Here is a 22,948-nt window from a genome sequence, read left to right on the forward strand (position 1 = left end):
GAGCTTATGGCTAAGCTGGTATCCAGCAGCTGTCCAGTGAAACTAAACCACATTTTTCACTTCCAAGAATGATAGTAACTACAGCTCGGGCATGTACAGTGCATTCAGCAGTAAGACGTAATGGTAGGCATTTTGCCAAACATATATCTACAGTAGATGCCACACTGGTTAATACTGACCCACTATCAATGCTTTTTGTACACAGATCTATGAATTTTGCCCCTAATGGCCACTTAAATATGGAGAGAGAAAAAACAGAGAAGATAACCTCAGTATCCTAATTGGTAGCTACAGCCCTAGTTAATGAAACGTGACAGTTTAAGCCGAGTGAACTGTTTTGATACCAACAAAAAAAAAGGCAAAGATTTTGACATTTCAATGCCTTGGCTCAAACTAAACAGTAAAAAGTATTTGCAGAACTGAGAAGGTGTGAAGCCAAGGAGTAATTAATCAATTCAGTAGGTTGGAAATAACTTGAATTCATACCTCACTGGTTTCGTTGCTTGTGTCTAGAACAATATGAGAGAGAGGTGATGATTGAGGAAATGTCTTGTCTAAATCTCTATCTAAATCCTTTGATTTTGTGAAATGGTGGCAGGGATCATTAGAGACATCCGAGGGATCCTGGATCATCACACCTTGCAGCTTGATCCCTACTTATCCCCTGCTGATCCCTGTTACGTTGTTGTTTATCTTTTGCAGGTGTTGGGACTTAAGCGCAGGCAATTTGAAATGGATATATCAAGTGCCTATCCTGGCAGCTATAGTGGTGAGTACATGCTCGCTGCTTTCACTTTTCCCCTGCTGAGTAGGAGTGTTTCACTGCACCTGTGGCATTACAGTTTTTGGATTACAGTTTATTATGTTTGCAATTACACTTCCTGATTCCATGTTTCTATTTTATCTTCAGGTTAATTTTATGTTATTTCTGAACATCATCAGAGTCTTGGCAACTAAACTACGAGAAACAAATGCTGGAAGGTGTGACACAAGACAACAGTACAGGTACTGAGTTACTAGAATTTAGCAAAATTCTTATTTATATAATTCATTTCTGAACCTCACAAGACCATCTGCTCCTCTTGATCTATTCATCAGAGGTATTTTTCACTGCCAGTGTGATAAAAACCATGAATGTACTGTATTCACTCTACATGATGCAATTGCATTTGCATCATGAAGCAGATTCAGAAATGAACCACATCATTACCAATTAATCACTCAGATATTTTTCATTTAAAGCTTTAGTACATTAATGAACGTCCGTTACATTTAAGCCATTGCCAAATGAGTTGATACAAAGCTAATTAAGACTATCCGCTCCACAAAACTCTCTCTGTATTTCTCAGTATGGCTATGTTCAGAACCTGCTGTCGTCCGGCAACTTTTGCACACAGAAAATCAAGTGAAGATAATTTCCTCTTCTGAAGAGAATGTTTTTTTAATCCGCCATGTGTCCTCCTTGGCTACTAGCAACTGCGTGGAGGGGAGGTGGAGCTGGTACGCGATCATGGAAGGCTTGTATCATGTGGACATGCCAACAGTTTTGTTGTCATTACTTAGAATTCCTCATGGGGGCGACAGAAACTACACACTATAGATTTAATAGATTGTTTAGTCTATAACATTTTGAAAAGATTGTGAAAAATGCTCATCACCATTTCCAAGATTACTTCTTCAAATTGCTTGTTCCGTCCGACTAACAGACTGAAACTCTAAGATATTCACTTTCGAATGATTTGAAAAACACATTTAAGAATCTGGAAACAGACCATGTTTTACATTTTTTACTTAAACCTTCTTTTGAACGACTAAAAATGATTGTTTTCAGTCACTCTTTTAGCTCTATAATGTGAAGACGGTTTAGGAAACTAGTATTTTGATATTACTGTTTGGTTGCTGTTACAGAAAACTGTTGAAGTCCACGTTGGTGCTGATGCCACTCTTTGGTGTTCACTACATCATATTCCATGCCATGCCGTATACAGAGGTGTCTGGAGTTCCGTGGCTGATACAGATGCACTATGAGATGCTTTTCAACTCTTTCCAGGTAAAGCTGTTGTGGTACAAATGTCAGAAATGCTAATTAAGCTCTAAAGGTCCCAATAAATATTAATGTATGTAAGTTGAACAAATCTGATGACCTTTCTTCATCAATGAAGTCTTGAAGGTGATTGTGTCTGAGAGAGATCAATTACATAACGTCCAGTAGTTGCTTAATGTCGGGGTATTTGGTTGTGGTTAGATCTTAATTAAGATAAAGAGGAAGGGAGGGCTGGCTAATGATTTAAAATACTAAATATCAAATTGTGCAGCCAAAAGTTCATATTAGGTGCACACATAAGACAGCTGGTCTGGAAATTCATGAAATCATTCTCTACTCTTTTCCAGGGATTCTTAGTTGCAATTATATACTGCTTTTGCAATGGGGAGGTAAGAACTCAGTTTTTTTTTTCATTTTACACCACAAACTCCTGCATGGTATTTAAGCTCTTACATGGCTAAATGACTTCTTCATCTCCAAGGTGCAAGCTGAGATCAAAAAGTCCTGGAGCAGGAGGACTCTGGCCCTGGACTTCAAAAGAAAAGCTCGGAGCGGCAGCAACACTTACAGCTATGGGCCTATGGTATCAAACACCAGTGTTACCAATGTCACTGCCAGAGGGCCGCTGGCCCTCCACCTCACCACAAGGCTGGGACCAGTGCCTGTGAACGGGCACAGGAACCTCCCCGGGTACGTGAAGAATGGCTCTGTCTCTGAGAACTCTATACCCTCCTCGGGACAGGAGCTTCACATTCCTGATGAGGACCATTCGGCTCATACACGGCCCTGCGAGAAGGAGAAACCCTCACCTGTGATGGAGGAGGAGAGGGAGACAGTCATGTGACCTCCAGGCCGCTGTGTTTAGGGATGAAAACTGAAAAACAAAACCAATCATGAAACAGTCTCAGGGCGGTCTGAAGGGAATGGCTGCATGCATTAACACTGCCAGTTTTTTCTCCTGTGAATCAAGCCAGAACATTGCCGACAGATGAGGCTCACGGCAAAAGGGTGTATCACTTTTGTGAGCTGGGCCACCTTTATTTGACAGATGATGACCCTCATTGGAGTGGCAAAACACTCTCTTTCACCAACCACCTGCCACAGTGAATGTGTAAAAGGATAAAAACAGACTGCCGTTTCTTATTTCTTTTCCACTGCCATAACTGTTATCTTGTTTTCTGTTTTCTGTTTTCTTTTTTTTTTGTGCGCCGCTTTTGTGCATAAATCATGGGGTTAGTTAGGTACAGTAGTTGCCAGGAACAGCCTTAATTATCACCTATGTAAAGCCAGGTGGATTCTGAGTGCACTTAGTGACACGTGTGGGCAATTCAATCAGCAAGTATTTGGATTAAGTCAGCGTGAGTAGAAGTAGTAATTGTAGGCTCATCTTAAAAAAAGAAATGAATGCTACTATTTTAGGGCATCTGTTCATGCTTTCTGGCATGGCATCTCATTTGTTATGCATTGACTTAAATCCACTTTAGTGTAAAAGGGAAGGTACTCAGGTAATTGAAGTCCTCATTTGTTGCACACCATTTTTTTTATACTTTTAAAGTGGTGTTTTAGCATGGTCAGCATTTCTCTGAGGGTGTTGGTATGTAATATAAGTCTGTGTTAAATATTCTTTTTTCAAAATGTTGTACAGTTTCTGCTTTAGAAAAAAAATTGTATTCATCTCCCTAATTACAACAGATTTCAACGAGTTCAAATGAATGTTTATATTCAGATTTTCTCTCTCTCTCTCTCTCTCTCTCTCTCTCTCTCACACACACACGCACGCACACACGCACGCACGCACGCACGCACGCACACACACACACACACAATGCCAAAGTAAGAATATCTTTTGGAGACCGTCTCTTTCTTTGGGTTCAACATTAGTTGAGCTTAAGAAGAAATGTATGGAAATCTGACAAAACCGGTATCATATGTTCCCACAGTCAAGTTTTCAAAGTACGAGAACCCAGTTAAAAACACAGGGTGCAGGAAATGGTCATGTATTCCAGTGGAATGTTAATTAAATGAGGATTCCAAGAAAATCTCATATTCCATTGGAATTCCAAGAGTGACATTTGTGGTAGATATGAAGGAAAAGCCAGACATGAACAACACGCAGTAATTCTTTCAGATGGTCCAGTGTTATGCTGCTTTTTGATGTGTATATACAAGTCACAATGTTTACAAAGATCAGAAATACATTCTAATTGTGAGCTAATAGTGTTCATGTGTACGAATATGTTATAATGCTGTTTCAATGTTGTTGTTTTTTCATGTAATTGTTTACGGAATGTTTGCAATATTTGGTTATGTATATAGTCCAAAACAAAACTGGTGAATATATGTACAGGTGACGGAGGGCATTCAAACTAGTATTTAATGAAGCATTCCACAAGATATTTTAAACTCTGTAACTTTTAATGTTGCAGGTTAAGTGTGGTAAATTAAAAGTTACAGAGTTTAAAATACTATCTGTTATACCAAAGAGAAAAGGCTTAATACCCTGCCATAGAAAAGATTATTTTGCAGCATTTCTTTCTGTTTTCATCCACCATCTTTACAGTGACCAAAAATTCATAAAAGTTGCAGTAAAATCACCCTCTCTTACCAAACCAAAAAGTATTTGCTACTGGTGTAGTTAGTGTAGGAAAATGTCAAGATAAAAGTGTTGAAATAGTGCACCCACATAGATCAAAGTTTCTTTAGAAATACTCAATTTCATGAAAACAGCAGTGAGGCAAATGAGAAAACTATTCACAACACTCAGTAGCTTAGTAACAATGGACCAAGACCATTAATATCAAAGGCAGTTTTGTTGCTCTACATGGATTTTTTGTCTGAAGTGCTAAACGAGTTGCTATTTGGTTTGGACTAATATGTCTGATAGAATTGTGATTTAGATCCGATTCAGCTAAATGGAGTTTTACCTCACATTAATTTCAATATGTGACCATAGCTAATATTTGCGGTTGGAGGCAGTGTTACCCCCCATTCATTTGCTCTCTTATTCCATCTGCTGTTGTGCTCCACTGGTGACTTCACACTGACTGAATTATGCTCCCAATACGCTGATCGCCAGTTTTTCTCCACCTGATGTTAGATCCATTGAGGTGTATGCTTTGACTCAGTTTTGAAAGGTTAAAGCCTGGTCTGTTCCAGTTTGTACTGCCTACAAGTCCAGCAAATTTATTCTGCTTCTAAAAGAGTAGATAGAACTAACATTAATTTCTATGTTTAAATACATGTAGACAACTTTACAAACTCTCCACTGCTTTTCCATTTAGCAGATGTTTAAAGGATACGTCTGGTAATGTCCTATATTTATATCTTATTGTCAGCAAATCCCGTGATCCCAAATACCAACACAAACAATAAACTGACTTATGTGCCATATGCCTACAATGCATATTGTGGCCCAAAAAACTATTAAAATACAGTCTAATACAATAAGAAGTGGGCATTGTAGTTTATTTTGAGTCAATCTCACAAACACCTGAGTCCTGGGTGCGTAAATACTCACTCACACACCAAATGTGTAATAAACAGCAGCTGCAAATAGACCCCAATAGTTTGAGTGACGTTTGCTAAATGCGACAGTGCTCTGGTGTTTATTGAAAATATTTAGGCTTTAAAAAATTAATAACATATTCAAATCAGTTTTTTAAGATTTGGAAAAAAATGAGTTTTCGAATAAGAGAAAAAGACGCCATAGGGAAGTACAGGGAGATGGACCAACACATTGATGGTTTGGGTATTTCCATGGCATTTCTTGGCAATAAGAAAAATATAGAACAATATGGACTAATTAGCTGAGGAATTCTAAGAAATGCATTTTGGGCTTTTCGGTGACTCAAATTGATCCCCACTTTAACATTTCCATGGGGATCGGTCATTATTGTGACATGAGGCTAAGTGTATTTTGCTATGACACTAATGACAGGTGGCTGGAGGCCACAGTGATGGGAAGAAAAGCCAGAGGTGGAGGGAAACCTTTGTCACTTGATAGTACAGTATCGTTATGTCTTTAAACATTTATGTCATATTTAGCTGGCTTCTTTGAGCTGTTGAATTTCTTTAGTCTGAATTTGTACCCCATTCACGAGTACAGTTGTACAAAGTTTTTAAAAAAAAAATGCAGTTGACTTTCCACTAATTGTCACTGGGCAGGTAAACATTATGTTACTTTTGTGTAAGACAGTTTTGTTTTTTTTATTAAAAAGGTGGCTGGTAACAGAACATGAAAATCTTTCCTTTTTTTTAATACATGGAAAATTATATTTGAGCACTTTACTACCCTATAATACAGTATTTTGTTCTGATTGTAATGTAAAATGATTGTGTTTTGGAATCAAGTGTACAAAAGGCCAATAATCATAGAGCTAATGTTGTAATTCATTGTTTTGAAATACCTCTCATGGAAGTATACAATGTGTGTGGTTGTCTTTTATTTATCTCGTGCCTCTTCATGCTTTAGATACAGTATGTGGGCCGTGTTCGCCTTCTCGTCACTCTATAGTGATTTAGGGACGTTGTAGATATCAGTGTAAACTTGGAATAAAATAGAATATGTTTTTGGTCTCTAGTGTTCATCAGTGAATTGTGAATAAGACAATAAATCTGTAATTTTACTGTAATCTGATTTTCTTGCAACTGTTATGATTCTGAAGTAGACAAATGCATGCTCTTATATATAAACCTTTTGTTTATTTCAAATATAATTTACAAATTCATTTTAGAAAAAAAATGTTGCTTGCAGTGAAAAATATGAAATTATATTTTTCAGTGTTTGTCCATGGAAGGCAGAGTTCACTTCTGAGCTTTCTTGGCTCCCCCTTTAACCCCTCCTTTGCCTCCATTGCCTCCTTTGCCTCCTTTTTCCACTTTCTCTCCTTTCTCTCCAGATTTCTTTCCTTTCCCGTCACCAGCATCTTTCTTGGATGTTCCCTTTTCACCTTTTTCACCCTTCTTTGTTGACGTATTCTTTTCATCTCCTTTTCCTTCTTTGGCATCCTTGCCCTCTTTCTTGCCCTCCTTGGTCTTCTTCTTTCTTTTTTCCCCCTCCCTTTTCCCCCGCTTGTTTTTTCTTTTTTTTTTTTTTTTTTTTTTTTTTTTACATTATAAAAATAATAAAAATAATAGTTTTTTTTTTTTCTTCTCCCCCTTTTCTTCCCCCTTTTTTCTTTTTTTTTATTAAAATAAATTATAATTTTATTTTTTTGAGTAGGTTGCATGTAATGAAGGCACATCTGTTTCTATTTAATAAGCATGGTCTATTTATTTTTTTAATGAGATTGTTTGATATGCTTTCTGGGTGAGACTTGGAGAACAAAAGTTTACAGTGAGCTTTGTGTGGGTTTAAGTTTTTTCTCTTTATTATTCAGGAGGTGACACCCTGAGGATGTGCACTGCTAACAGAGGTAGTGAGGATGAATATCTTCTTAAAATTAGAAGATTGAGGTTGGAAGGTTCACTTAAGCAGCAAATACAATTAAAATAATACTTACAATACATTTTCAGAAATATGTTTACTCGCTTTCTTGCTGAGAGTATCATGAGAAGATAGTTCCCATGTCTAGTAAATATGAAGCTAGACTAGAAAAGGAGGAAACAGATAACTCCGCTCTGTCCAAATGTAACAAAAATCTGTCTACCGACACCTCTCAAGCTTATTAACTTTGCATTAAATGTTATATCTTGATTGTTTGATTTGTATTAAAGCCGAAGTGTAAAAAATGAAAGTTGCTGTTTTAAGGGGATTATGGCAGACATGCAGACAACTAACGGAAACATGTGAAACGTTGTTGTTTTTAAATATTAAAACGAAAAGTAATCTTTGAGACTAAAATCAAAGGTAATGCTACCTTCAGTTTGCATAAAAATGAAAACTCAAAAAGCATTTTCAGTTGATTTCTGGAACATTGGTGAGCATTTACTCTTTCAGCAACTTTTGTTTAAAAACTGTGAAAATTGCTCAAAGGTCAGACTCCAGTTGGGGCCAAACGGAGCTTCATTGTTTTTTTCTAGGAGCTAAGCAAACATTTTCCTGGTGCTCTGCAAATGCTACAGAGACACTGGATACACAAACGAAACCGAGAAAAAAACGAAAACTCAAAAAACCCACACCAAATGTCAAGTTGCCGGAGGGGGTCAGAGTAGACCTGAAATTATTTCGGTCCGGTGTTTTACTATTTTGGATGAATCCAGCTGACTTAAAATAATCAACCAACCATCAGAATGTTTGTGAATAGATTTCTTTGTGTGCTGACTTAAAACTGTCTTCCACTCTTACCCTCATGCATTTCTCTTCCACTCATCAGCTCCTTTGTGTTGTTTCTTTATATATACCTGATTTAGACAAAACTTTGATTAGAGATTAAAGCCTGGGTTAGTGATGGCTAAATGAAATGCTGTAATTAAATGTCAGTATTTGAAACCCAAACATGCTCCACATTTTTCCAGTTTGGTCAAACTTGGAGTGCTGTTGCCATGAGTCCTGTTATTTACATACTGTGCATGGTGGTGGAATAATTAAAGGTTAACATTGCCCTCTACCAAAGGCCTTGACCCTCACACCACCACTAAATGTCAAATTCAGCTCAGATACAGCTGGTAGAATGTTTAATAAAACTTGAGGGCATAGGGCTTTTTGACATGGTGACATTTCAAAGAAATCCCACTTCAGTCAGACTGACACAATTGTAAATGTAATCTCAGATGTGATGTCTTACTGATATCACAGATAATGCTTATTAAAATGAGTTTTTCCTCTCAAGGAACAAAGCGGGACTTGTAACCAGACCAAGTCGCCATGCTCAAATGACCTTTTCCTCGCTGCGCATTCAGAGCTCTAGTGGACAGAAGTGTGAGAAATGTGTGTGAGTTCTTTACAACAACAGCTGCAACTGTTTGTTGACACTTTGCACTGGTCTGGTGAGAGTTGATGGCCAAATCAAGGTGGCAAAAAAAGGGATTGATTCACAGCTCTGTCTGTTCAGTCACTGTGTTGGTGTGAGTGTTTGTGAGGGAGATGGAGAGAGAGAGAGAGAGAGAGTGGGGGGGGGGGGTGATAGATAGAGACTTTGTTCCTTCCTTTCCTTTCTTCTCAGTGTGTTGCAACATATATTGGCTATGAACCTGGAAAGCTTTTGTTTCTTCAACTTTGTCTTAGATGCAGCTCAGTAAAAATGTGCAAACGGAGGCGAAGATAAATTCTTAATAAATAATGTCAGACATCTTAATGGTGCAAAGAAAGAGAATATTTTTTGCAAACATGTTCACAGTTTTTACAAGCTACTGTGAAAAAAAGCATTAATGCGTGGCCGGGTTGGATCAGTGGGTAGAGCAGGCGCACATATACTGAGAGGTTTATGCCTCGACGCAGAAGTCCAGGGTTCGAATCTGACCTGTGACAATTTCCTGCAAGTCTTCCCCCTTTCACACCTAGCTGTCCTATCAAATAAAGGTGGAAAAGCCCCAAAAAATAATCTTTAAAATGTATTCATGCACACATTCCAAAGATAAGGGGGGGCATTTCTTGATCCTCATCTAAGCTATATTTGGTGTGTACTGTTGCTTTGCATTATCAAGCCCTCGAAAGATTGCAAAAGTTTTGATTATGAATTTCATTTTATATTAAAATGTGTACTACTTTACATTCACTCTATATTCTCTGTGTGTGGTCAGTTGGTTTGTCAGATATTATTGCATAATTCTTTTCAGTGTACCCTAAGCATGACATAACCACTGGGGAAAAGCAGCAATTTGCAAGCCCTCCTCTTTAGTTAATTCAGAAGCAAACATTAAAGTATGGTTAGTTTGGAGTTCATGGTTGATGGCATCTTATAAATATTATATCTCATGGCTGCAGTCAGCATACCTCCCATTCAGCCCCTCTCCTAGAGCAACACGGTTGATTAGTTATATAGTTGTTATAGAGGATCTGCATATTAGATCAACTCTCTAGACTACACTAGCGACAGTAGGTTTATCATGTGATTTCTTTCCCCCTTCTAACGCAGATCTTATTTGACACAGTTTTCAAGAAAAACATATTGACAGCTCAATGCTTTCTCTTCCATAGATAATTAAACAAGAACCAATGAATGTATTTGTGCACATGAATGCATAATATATCATAGCGAGGAACAGGACAAGACAGATGTCAGTCCCTATTTGTCACATTTCTTAACCTGCGAAAGCCACGGCTAAGCAGCTAAGATGGCTTAGATAAACACACAAGGCAACACACCAAATTCCTGAGAGAGTGGAGGTGTAAAGACCAGAACATTTAATTACAGTATTGTTGACATCAATGATCATATTTAATGAACACTACTGGGAGATAGTGTGAACGATTTGCGTTATCCAGAGCTAACCTTAGGAGAGCAAACAGGCAGGGGAACAGACAAACAGAGCACAAACAGCATGCTGCATGCATTACCTTTTTCACAGCTTACAGAAATAGCAATTTTATGTTTCATAATTTACTCAAATTTATCAAAGTCAAAGGCTCTTGACATTCTCATGCAAATATGCATGAAACAAAATTGAATCTATTAAAAAACATCTAAAGAAAAGAAAGAGAACCTGAAAAAATACAAATAGTATAAACTGCAAAAAGTCTAGCTGCCTTAAGGTAATCAAATTTGCAAAAGCATTACAATCTGTATATCGTGGCAACAGTAAAAGTCTTATTTTCTACTGCACATTTACTGCTACACTATAACTTCACCACAAAGCAACATTGGATTAGTGTAATCTATTTTCTGGCTTTACCTTTCAAAGGTGATGTGGTAAGCAGTTAAATGAGAGATGCATTTGTATTTTCTTGAAGTTCTCTTTTATCAATAGCATTAAGGAAGACCAGCTTGATGGGTGTTGAATGAAGAGGACTTTTAGCGTGGCTACCAGTGTATATGCACTGTGTATTTCAAAGTCACATAGGCAAGAGGAGAGTCTGAAAGACGTTGAGAGCAGAAGAAACGGAAGGGTGAAAATCAGCCCGTCTCTGGCAAGGTGAGGGAGCTGGGTTGCTCCTCGCTGACCCTAACTACTGAAGGCTGTCTGTTGTTAGCACTTTGAGTGTGGACATGCTCGGAGACTGTCTGCACTGCAGAAGCATCTGGGGCAGCTGGAAGAAAAGCATTGAGGAAGAGAAAAAGAGAGGGGAAGAGGATTTTTTGTATAACAAAGCATACAACAGAGAAGATGAATTGAAGTGCAGCAAGTTTTGTGAGGTGAAAAGAAGAGACAGTAAAAATGTAAGAAAGTAAAGCTTTCCTAGGAGAGATTTAATGTAAAGACAGCAGACCTCGTAGCCTTAATAATAAACAGCGAAGAGTCTTGTAAGACCCTGTCGATTTGAAAACATTTAATTCTGGTATTAAATACACTTCTCTGCCCATATACAGTATATATACCCTAATCCATAGTGAAGCTCTCCCCACAGAGTTATTTCTTCTGCTTTTTCAGATCTCTAGGGTGTGCTTTTGTGCAATCACAGATTTTTCCGATGGGGTGCAATGCACTCTGTGTATTTATTGATGTCACAGAACTTTTATGTATGAAACACTTTTCAAACATTTATCTCCCATTTTCTGTCAGCCACCAGCATTTGAAGTTGCTGTGTGCAGCTTCAAAGTATTAATACAAATGGTGGCACAAAAGAAAACAAGCAAACGGCTCCGTGATAGTGTCGTGGCTTGTTTACTTATGAGAGGTGGTGTGAGATAAGACACAGAGAGATGGATTTTAGGTTATAATATAATATCTGTTTATTAATGAAACAGATATGAGACAGCTTTTACTTGAGCTTGTGTATCTCAGCTTGTTAATATTACCAATTTAATAGAGTCACATTAATATTGGTAAGATATTAAAGAGAGGTACTTACAGCCTGGGACCTCAGTCAGCTCATTCAGAGGTGGCACTGTTTCTAATGTGTTGGCGTATTTCTTGGCGGCCTGTCTTTGCATGTGCCGTGCCTCTATTTCCTTCTTGGTTCTCGGGATTCTACATTTGAATATACAACATAGAGCGATAACTGAGGGAGGGAGGGGGGGACAGGGGAGGGTGTTTGGGGGGGACAGGGGGGGGACAGGGTTATAATAATTACTTAAAGTCAAGTTTTATACAGACATTCATTTTACCTAGATGATGAATCTTAATGATTTTGGTGATCCCTTGATCCTTTGTCATCTAGCGCCACAATGAAGTTTACATTTGTGTTTTTGAGTGAAATGTGTCAACAATTGTTGAGTGGATTGCCATGACAATTGATACAGACATTCATATCCCCCTCAAGGTAAATTTCAATAACTAATAATTGGACTTTTCATCCAGCACCATCATCATTTATTATAATTATTAGTTTGTCCAATTCTGAGTCCTGCAAAACTAACGGCATTCCCTTCCCATTATTCTCAGGTGTACTTTCTGTTTACTGCTGATAAGCAAATGTTAGCATGCTTACATGCTAATCTAAGATAGTGAACATGGTCAATATTATACCTAATAAGCCTCATTGTGTCACAAGTGCCATTGAGCATGTTGGCCTGGAAACACAGAAGTGATCCCCGCCTTTCCTGACACAATATCAGAGTCATCTTTATTAATCACACTGTGCTTGATAATCACACTGTGGACGCATAATTATAATATAATAATAATTGCATGCAGTTATTTCTCAAGCTTGCACAGTATTTGAAGAGTGTTTTGTGGAGGTATCAACAAAGTGATTTCATTAGCTATACTGACCAATTGCTAAAATAAACACAGAAAAGATGGCGATGACCTGCCATAACCGCAGCCCCCAGAAAACAACTGACTCTGAGGTGATGGGGTCCGGCTTCTTTGGGGGATCTGTGGGCAAGAGCTGTGGGAAGAAAAAGAGACGTAGATTTTTTGAGTATCTGCACACCAAAAATAACCCTTCACAAACAGTTCAGAGCAAACCTCAAGGAGTAAACAAGCTCTTAGAGTAACCCAAGCTTCACATCCTCTTTTCATCATCTTTGGGCAATGTAGTGTGTCAGTAAAGTATAGCGGTGTAAGATTTTTCAGTCACTTTTCTTTCTTTCTGACTTCAAATAGAAATGAAGTAATAATCCACTCTGATTGAAACTAATTACAGACACATATACACAGTCATACATTAAACAAATGTAGATATAGAAGAAGGGTTTGAAGTCCTCTAAAGAGTACCGTTTCCCCAGTGACCTTAATGACATTATCACCAGTTAAGTTTCACATGACCAATAATAGTCTTCTTTCAGTGCAATCTACCCAAACAAAAAAACCCAACATTTTAATTAAAATTTTGTTAGGTTTTTTTTTTTTTTAAAAAATTAATATATTATAAAAAAAAAATTTTTATTTTTTTTTTTTTTCCCAAAAAAAAAAAAAATTACAAAACTACAGGTGAAAAGGTCTAGCATTTCTGCAGCCAAGAACACAACAAAACCCACATAACCTGTGGGTTTTTGTGGCTCTGTCTCCACCTCAATCTCCTCTTACTTGACACAAACAAGTGCTGAGGTCTGCAAACATGATCGGCATGAGACCAGGCAGCCAGAGTAGGCTGATATCTTTTCATTGCAGACTTTTCATGCATTTTTCTAATTTTCCATTGGACTCACATGTCTTAACGCTCTGCTGCACAAAGTTAAAGCTATAGTGCGCGATTATTTTATGTTAATTAATGTCCGTTACATTCAAGCCATTGCCAAACGAGTTGATAGTTAAACCTATTAGCTCCACAAAACTCTCTCTGCATTCCTCAGTATGGCTATGTTTACTAAATGGTGTAGTCCAGCAACATTCGCACGCAGAAGCTTGAGTGATGCTTTTTACGTCACCGCTGAGAAAGGACAACAGCAGCGTTCAGCCTTGGAGACGAAGAGGACATAACAATTGCTTGATAATAACCTCTATAAAGAGTCCATCCTGTTTGTTTTTAATCCTACGTGTCCTCCTTGATTTGACGGGATAAACGCTACTAGCAACTGCATGGAGGAGGGGTAGGGGAGGTGCGCCATCACCGCAGGCCTGCATCATGTGGATGTGCCGACAGTGTTGTTGCATTATTTAGAATTCCTCCAGGGGGGCGACAGAAACTACAGTACGCACTGTAGCTTTCAGTCAATAATGTCCAAAAAAACATTTTCTTGCATTTCAAAATGCCTTTCTCCAGAGCTGAAAATTGGGGAGCAATAAGTATAAAAACTGCGTGAGTGTGTTTATGTTAGATCGATGGCTTCGATCACTACTTACTGCCGGTGCCAGCAGAGCATCAATTCCCTGATAGAATCAGTGTGAGGATTTCTCCCTGTCTACTGTATCACTTGATTGGATGATACAAGGTTGTTTTGGAAACTCTATACTTTAAGATAATAAACCAACAAGCCATGGATCAGAAAATGGACAGTTATTACATTTGCTGCCTTTACTGATAACACCATTATGTGGTGAAATTGAAAAATGTTCTAAGAATAAACCAAGGTGGCTCTAGGAAATGAAAGGGAATTATTTTGTTTTGGTAGAAATTAAATAAAATACTTCTAATACTACTAAAACACATGACAAGTAACAATTGTCAGATTATTATTAACCAAAATGTTTTACAATATTATCACATATTTGCAGATTCTGAATATAGGTTTGTTAGATTAGAATGTAATCTAATTTAGATTTAAAAATTAAATTATTATTAGTTGAACTATAAAGCCAAAACAATACCTCTATAATGCTCTATACTGTTTGAGGACACGAGAGGTACTGTAAACCTTAACAAAGAAGCTGAAAAGAAAGAAATAGTCTCAATAAGTTTACACTCGTGTTTGTGCAACTCCCACAGAAGGATTAGCCTTGATGGGGATATTTAGCACGGCTCTTAAATAATAACAAGTTTTGCTTCAAGAGTGATTATATAATGCTTTAGTCCTTTCCTCTGGGGGCATTTCATGGGGCAGGATTAGTGGCTATAAACCTCAAGTTGTTTGGTGGAACAAACAACACAAACTCAGAAGATTACTGACCTCAAATTACCTCATTATATACCCAGATTTATGACATATTATTGTTTATTGGATGGTTGGTTGGTTAGTTTGATCATCAGATATTCAGTGGCATATTTGGGTATTCTTCCTCGAGTAAGTTTCTTGTTTTGTTTTTCTAAGAAGATCCTTTAGGGACTATTCAAGAAAGATTAGCATAATGGAATGGAGGATTACCATTAACAGAGGCGTTTAGGAGTGGGCACAGGGATAGGTTTAAAGAGGCAAAGTACAGGTTTAGCAAGGCAGTGATATATGCTTACAGACTATACTCTGAGAAACTCCAATAACAGTTCTCGGCTAATGACTCTGCCTCTGTCTCGTGTGGCCTCAGACAGATCAACCAGTTACAAACCTAAAGCACCCCACTCAATCAACGATAAGAGGTTCCCGGAACCTCTTATCAGTCCCTCAAACTCCTGAAGTTTGCGGACGACACCACCCTCATTGGACTCATCTCTGGTGGAGATGAGTCAGACAACAGGTGGGAGATTGACCACCTGGTGACCTGGTGCAGTCAGACAAATTTGACAGTGGACATGGTTGTGGTCTTTCTGAAGAACGCAGACCCAGCTGCCCCCATCACCCTGGGTGACTCCCCAGTCAACACTATGGAGTCGTTCCATTTCCTGGGCTAAATAATCTCCCAGGACCTCAAGTGGGAGCTAAACATCAGCTGTACACCTCCAGGACCTGGGGGACCTGTATGCCTCCAGGACCTGTACGCCTCCAGGACCCGAGGCGGGTAGGAAAGATTGTGGCCGACCCTCCCACCCCGGAAACAAACTTTTTGAATCAATCCCCTCTGGCAGGAGGCTGCAGCCAATCAGGACCAAAAGCCCACGCCACAAGAAAAGCTTCTTCCCGACTGCAGTGGGCCTCATCAATTAGACCTGGGACCCCCGGTGACAGACTCTGACGGACTCTAAACCACCCACCTCCAGCACTACACATTACATCATTAACACACATTCTTGACTAATATCCCTAACCACTGCACATATTATAAATACTACATACTCTTTCTTTCCCTTTGTAGTAGTTATATTGCACATATTTGTTATAGTGTATTTCTTTATTATATATTATATTATTTTTTTATTTTGTACTTTTTATTGTAATACTGTATATCTATTTTGTATTTATGTTCTTGACTGTAGCAGTTCTTTGCTTTAATGTGTATTTACTTTTTAATATGTTTATTGTTTACTGTATGCACCATATACACCAAGGCAAATTCCTTGGAAGTGTAAATTTGCTTGGTAATACAATATTCAGATTCTGAATTCTGATTTAAACATCTAATAAAAGGAAAATCAGCTTTGGAATACAGGTTTAGTTATGCCTCATGTATTAAAGGACCAATTACAATTGAGTGACTTAAATAAAGGATATCCTGTACAGAGGATATATGCAATTGTCTGTCATGCCTATAGTATTTAGATTATATATCCTGAACAAAGTTTTAAAATTGCACCACATGCACATGAAAGTAAAACTGATATCATTCAAGCCTTCATTGTCTGACACCTGCAGATGCTGATGCTATTGAGCTAGCCTTCAGTATAAACAGGATATGCATTATATTTATTCATTAAGCATCTTCAGCTACCAACTGAATGTATGGTATTCTGTCCATTCAGTCATGTTTCTACACAGTGTACTGTTTAGAAAGTAGGTAAATTGCCATTTTTTCAGAAGCAGAATAGTTTTAAAACATAATGGATTTCAGCTGTTTTTTGTAGTCAGATCATTGGCTCATCACAGGCTGCATATTCTCTGCAAAGGCACAAAACAATTGTCATATTCATCATGCTGTTTGCACCAATACAAACATGTGTGGCTTAGCTATTTATGTAAGACCATATAATGTATCAGGTTTCTACATCTATTCCCTCATTCCTCATCACGTAGCACAAGCAACAACTATGGCGCCCAATCAACGAGTGTGAATCACATAAAGCTACCTTTTAAATGGCAGAACACCTGCACCCGTCACAGAGAAACCCTGAGGATATTTCTGAGAGGAACCTGTGGAGGACATGCTGGTGTATCAAGCTCTTACCTCAGGATCCGGAACCTGGGAGAACACGGAGGACAAGCACTGAGACAGCAACACTGCTCCCCAGCCCTGCAGTAGGTGCTGAGGTGGACATACAGGCTGATCCCCAACCATTCTCTCCCCCTCTTTCTCCCTGAAGCCACCCTGCCCCCTCTCTCCCTCTTCCTCTATTCTTCTTTCTCTCTGTCTGCCTGCCTGCCTGCACTGGCGCCGTATAGAGGACAGGACCACAATGGCCCTGGGTGATTAATGGTGACTATGGTGCTGACGGCTTCCTTCCATCCACAGTTGTCTGCTGCTCTGCTCCTCTATCTCTTGCCTTTCTCCCACAACTCTGCAGAAACACCAAAATACACACTGCAGGCAGCTCAAAACTGCTCCACCACACTGCCTGGGAGCGAACACTGCAGTCAGTGTACATTAATTAATTAATAGACCTGGTGTGGTTTACAGCCAGCTCATCCTGCTGGGGACAGGGAGTTAACACAGTGTGGGGGGATGGGCAGTACAGTTAACTATGAGGTTGGCCTGCGCAGGACAGTGAAGCAAATGGCTGTCAGCGTCATCATGTTTATTGTTTCAGAATCTGGAGAGTAAAAACGTTTACAGGCTCGTCCCTTCAGTGTGGCAGAATGTAGTCTAACATCGCCAGACCTTCCTCTGCAGCGCTGTAAAGGAGGGTCTGGTTAGTCCACACAACATTCAGGGATGGGAGAAACATGTGCTCTGGTTTATTGGCATTTCTTTAAACCAGTCACAATTGACTTGGGCAGCGCTAAGCTCCAGACAGAACCACGGTGCCTCTGCAAAATAGCCTCAGAAAGGAACTTGTTTTGGTGGAACGTTAAAAAATGTTTTAGTCGTGCAACAGAAAACTCAGATTGGACATATAGTCTAGCTAGCTGTCTCGATTTACCCTGCAGAGATCCGAGGAGCATTTCAGTTCAGCAAGAAAGTGATTAAGCCTATTTCTTAAAATAAAAAAGTATTGATTAGAGCAGTTTTAAGTACTATACTTGCGTATACGTTGTTACTTTTCACCCCTAGATGTTTCCAGTATCTGTTTTTACTGTGTTATATTTTCATTTTAACAGATATTGGCAATATCTGTTCAGATAAAAATATGTTCTTTAGGGTCAGTTATCCAAACTCATCTCATCTTTTGCTATTGTGAATGTAACATCCAATTATCACACCTATAACAGCCAGACATTAATGACTTCACAGATTACATAAAGGATTTCAGTTAAAGGACAGTAAAACAAACTGACTAAAGCATCCTGCAGAGAGATGCTTTTCACATTGATTCAAGCACCATCCTTATGTGTCAGGGCCGGTCTTAAAGGCACATTAATAAAAAATGCTATAGTCAGAGTGGATTCGTTGTCATTATAGTTCCATTTGCTCAGTCTTTTCTTGGTCCTGGGTAAATCTTTCAGTGACAAATTGTCTTGTCTTCAAATATTTTCTCTCCAGAAGACTATGACTCACTTATTTTCACCATAGGTACTGGAGCACTATGCATTATTTTATCAAGGCAGATACACTTCCATACAGTATGTAGCACACTTGAATTTCCTGATAATGGTTAATAAAGAAACCCATCCTAAGGGTTTTTGGTGATAATAGGAACCCTTGTCAGCAGCAGTTGGTATTAGCTCCCAGTGATTGGCTTTTGTCAGAGGTGTTGGATGCAATCACCAACCATACCAGTGCTACATCAGCTAGATTAAGTCAGACTGGTGGAAAATAAAATAGGTTGTTTACTCATATGCTTGCACAAAGCTTTGGGTTTTAACTTTTTGTCATTAAATCTCTTCTACTCCTATCTATAGCTTGACTTTCTATTTTTTTTGTTACAGTTCACAATGCAATAAAGAGGAGAGTCAGGAAACAACATTTGGTGATGACAATGTTTTGAGAGTATTTCTTTGTCAACCTCCTGGGGCAGCGAGATGGTTCAGCTGGCATGTCATCCTCATTTGTCTCTCCCAGTTATTTCGTTCTCTCCTTACTGTGAACTATCAGATAAAGGTGAAACAAAAAAAATCAGCATTCTATGATCAGCGGTGCTCATGCACACCTCTCCAGAAGTCAGCAGTTCCCACTGGCATTGGTTGTGAAACTGTGTTTGTCAAGGGACTTGCCATCACGGTGGCTGAAACATTCAGGATATCCACACTACTGGTGATGGATACACATGACATATAGTCAATGACTCAGACATATGGTACAGTGTGGCTTTAAATAAATACAGTAAGTCTAAATGAACATGTTTTTTTCTTCTTTGACAGAGGTAGTTTTTGAGTTATATAAAAACGCAACAATGCCAGTTTACGAGCATATTGCATTAAAACAATGCAACTGTTTCTTTTTTTTTGATATGCCTGTCATCAGATGTGAGGTGAGGTGTGTGAGTGTTTCCTGGAAAAATTTAATATTTCCAAGTCTGACAAAACACGGAAAGCAATTTTACAGCCAAGAGTGAAATACAGCTGGACAATTCTACAGTAATGTCACCACCACAATATATTCCTGTGTTGTTTTCTATGTCTAATTCAAATACACAATACTGTTTCTACAAGAACATTGCTACTCTATCATTATTGTACCTATCATATTTATTTATTCATTCACAACATCGCATTTTCTTAACAGTCTATTGATTTAATCACAACTAGGTCATCATAATGGCAATTAAAATGTACTGTATTGAATAGATACAGCACAGCATCGCGGTGTAGAACAGATTAAGCATACTGCATGTTTAATTGGAATTTTGGCTTCAAACCACATTATTGCAGGACAATACCAGGTCACTGACCGTCAGAAAAACACATCAGAAGTGGTTGATATGCAGTACATGACTAACCACACTGCCATCTTGTGATGCTATATTGCTGAAATAAACAAATGACTACAAAGGAGCATATAGTATTGACATGATCACTCACTGACTATGTCTATTAGTGATCTAAAAGCAAAGCCAAAGTTTGAAAATAAAGCAAACATAAAGTTTGACATAAGAGAGCAAGAGGCACAGATCAAAATCAGGATCTGCTAACAGAACTTGTCTCATCAACACATCACTATGAATTGTGGAGGACTGTATTGAATGCCTGCATACTTTATTCTGGACATCAATGTCAGCAACAATTTTACTCGTTGACTTTGATCGACTTGTAAAAAAAGAAAGAAAAAAGTGCTTATCACTGCTTCACCACTGTCTTAGCAGAGATAACAACTTATTACGTTTGTTCTACTTACTGTAAATGAGCACATTAGGACACCACTGTTTATTTTCTTTCCATTACATGTAAATGAGAGGCAACAGGAGATGAATGGACTCATAGAGGCACAAACCGTTTTCTGGCCTGAGAAAAGTTCACAGATCCCTCATATACTGATGGCTAACTTTAACCTCTGCGTTCACAGCTCCACTATTTACTTTAGTTTCTGGATGCAGTCAATGGTCTGCAGGAAGCATTGGTCCAGAACGAGGGAATACCTCGGAGGAGAAGGATGGAGAAAGGAGTCATTCAAACCTGGAATGACAAATAGGTGAGGCTGTTTACGTATGCTGTGTTTACATAAGTTTGTGTTTGGTTTGGTGGGTTATTGGGCATTTTGGAATAAATCTACACCTTTCTGCGTAATACAGCTACATAAAACAATATTAAAATTGTTTGGTGAAGTGTAATTTATTTGAAAGTGATGACACTCTTTAATGACTGAAGTCAACAAGAGTAGTCACATTAATCTATGATAACATTGGTTTTTAACTGAAATTACACAGTAAAATGAGTACTAGACAGCAATAAGCTTGATTTAAAGTCCAATACCTGGTAAAATTGGCCTTCTCCCTATCAACTACCACAAAATAAAAGCTTTAGATTACATGTTTGGGAAAACATTCGACATGCTCACGAACACTAACTTCATTTTTATATGGGGTTGTGTTATGGCAGAATTAAAAAAACAACCAAACAAAAATGTATTAAGTTAAACATTTTGCCTGGAATCGGATGCAGTTAGGGACCATGACAAGTATTTGCTCCATCTACACTCTTTCTGACGGACATTGCTACATTTGATATATATTTTTGGGCAATCCTGCAGGGCATGTAGTCATGAAGCTTATGGTATCTCATCTTTTCCTCCAATGACAGATCTCACTCTACTATATTAAAGGGTGCCTCACCTTCTATCCAGTAGGTATTCAACACAAGCTGTTTTTTGTTACTCTGAGCATAAAGGCTTTCTTCATCACATCCAAACTCTGATATTTTTGTCTTGTGGCACTTTCTCGCTCAGTCCAATGGGGACCTGCCAATCTCCCACAAGGCCCTGGAAGAAATAGTGCGGTATTTGAAGCAACACACTAACTCAGCCATGGTTTTAAATTAAGCGTGATGTGGAGGGAGAGGAGAAGCAGGAGGGTTTCTGCTAAAAAATCCTTTTAGCTACGTGAAGAAAATAACTCGGATGTTAGTATGAATGTAGAGGGCACTCCCACCAGGCTACGCATACCCAGACAAGCTTTGGATTAAGCAGCTAAGATCTCACACTGTAAACTACATACGTTTTACATGCTCTGGGGAGTGGAGGACTACAGTGGGAGTTTGTGTAGCTCGAGCCTGCATTCATTTTCAACCACTATTCCCACACAGCTGGTTTCAAGTCAGAAATGATTAGCAGTAATATTTAAAAGGAATATTGAAGTTTTTAGGAACCTAACTGAGGTGTTTACTATTTGGCTTGGCCTGTCACACATTTATACAACCATCTGGAGCCAAAAAAAACTCAAAACTCAAGGAAGGTCATGGCCATGAATGTAAACAATAAAACATTTGGTGAAGATTTGGTTCCTTTCATTGATCAAATTGGATGTTCCATTAGTTTACAAAAATACTTTAAAAACAGACATGTTGCTCTCTACACAGGTGCCTGTAATGCACTTCAGGTTACCAGCAGAGGAAAGGACACCGAAAAAACGTGACAGTGACATTTATAAAACAGCAAGCAGACAAAATCAGCATCAAACATGTCTGTAATCAGAAGGAACACTTGTCTGATGCCATCACGGTTACGCTGAAAGCTCGGCTACTCAAGGGACTCAAGCGATTAAACTGAGGTCACCGAACGCACAAAGGAAACAACAAAAACCATCTATGAGGATTCAAATGGTGAAAAAGACCTAGATCCTTATGATGTTTGTGTGGCAGAAGAGGAGAGCCTGTTTCCTGCAGGCTGCTGTTTGTCACATGTGACAGGAGAAGGTAGGGCTCAGCTGGACGTGAGGTTGAGCAGGGACCTGCCAGTTCCCCTGGTTAGTGTCTAGTCTGGGCTGTCAAGGAGCCTGCAGGAAAACATGCTTGGCTTGTCTCATCACGTCACTGCAGAGCTGCAGGTCATGGTGGAGAGTGCTCTTTAGCGGTGCCCTCAGCGCCTCTAGTTCCTCCAGCTAAATGACCACCCAGGAGACAACATACAAGAGCAACATGAACATCTCTCTGGAGCCCAAACATGAGGGTTAGAATGAGCACTGTCCATAGGCAGTGTGTCCATTGCCACGCATCATTATTTCTGTCGCCTGGTGTAAATCTTGTAGTTGGAAAAGCAACTTCTTATTAGAAATAAAATGTTAACAAATGCTGACAGATTTGTTGGACAGTCTGTTCAGATCCTGTTGCTCTGCGACTCCTGCCACTCAGGTGCCGAGGGACACAGGAGTTGTGATAGCCAGAAGTGAGACAGACATGGAAGAAATTGAGTCAAAAAATATGGAAACCT

General features: G+C 38.8%; 2 protein-coding genes across 2 annotated transcripts in view; one reads left to right on the forward strand and one right to left on the reverse strand.

Moving 5' to 3' along the window:
* The window catches only part of pth1r (parathyroid hormone 1 receptor), a 48,175-nt gene extending 42,571 nt beyond the window's left edge, over positions 1–5,604 (forward strand). Inside the window, exons 9-13 of the mRNA XM_039816305.1 lie at positions 703–769; positions 911–1,005; positions 1,909–2,050; positions 2,392–2,433; positions 2,526–5,604. Coding sequence (XP_039672239.1) covers positions 703–769; positions 911–1,005; positions 1,909–2,050; positions 2,392–2,433; positions 2,526–2,888 — 709 coding nt within the window. The 3' untranslated portion in view covers positions 2,889–5,604. The remainder of the gene's footprint in view (positions 1–702; positions 770–910; positions 1,006–1,908; positions 2,051–2,391; positions 2,434–2,525) is intronic.
* A 1,191-nt stretch (positions 5,605–6,795) lies between these two features.
* tmie (transmembrane inner ear) lies at positions 6,796–17,562 on the reverse strand. Its single transcript, XM_039816213.1, has 5 exons — positions 17,159–17,562; positions 12,797–12,914; positions 11,934–12,083; positions 11,041–11,171; positions 6,796–7,084 (listed from the first exon to the last, which is right to left on the reverse strand). The coding sequence occupies exons 1-5, from the start codon at positions 17,267–17,269 to the stop codon at positions 6,848–6,850; spliced, it is 747 nt and encodes a 248-aa protein (XP_039672147.1). The 5' UTR covers positions 17,270–17,562; the 3' UTR covers positions 6,796–6,847.
* Between the last annotated feature and the right edge of the window lie 5,386 nt (positions 17,563–22,948).

The sequence above is a fragment of the Perca fluviatilis genome, chromosome 11 (assembly GCF_010015445.1).
Source record: "Perca fluviatilis chromosome 11, GENO_Pfluv_1.0, whole genome shotgun sequence".
Taxonomy (NCBI): Eukaryota; Metazoa; Chordata; class Actinopteri; order Perciformes; family Percidae; genus Perca; species Perca fluviatilis.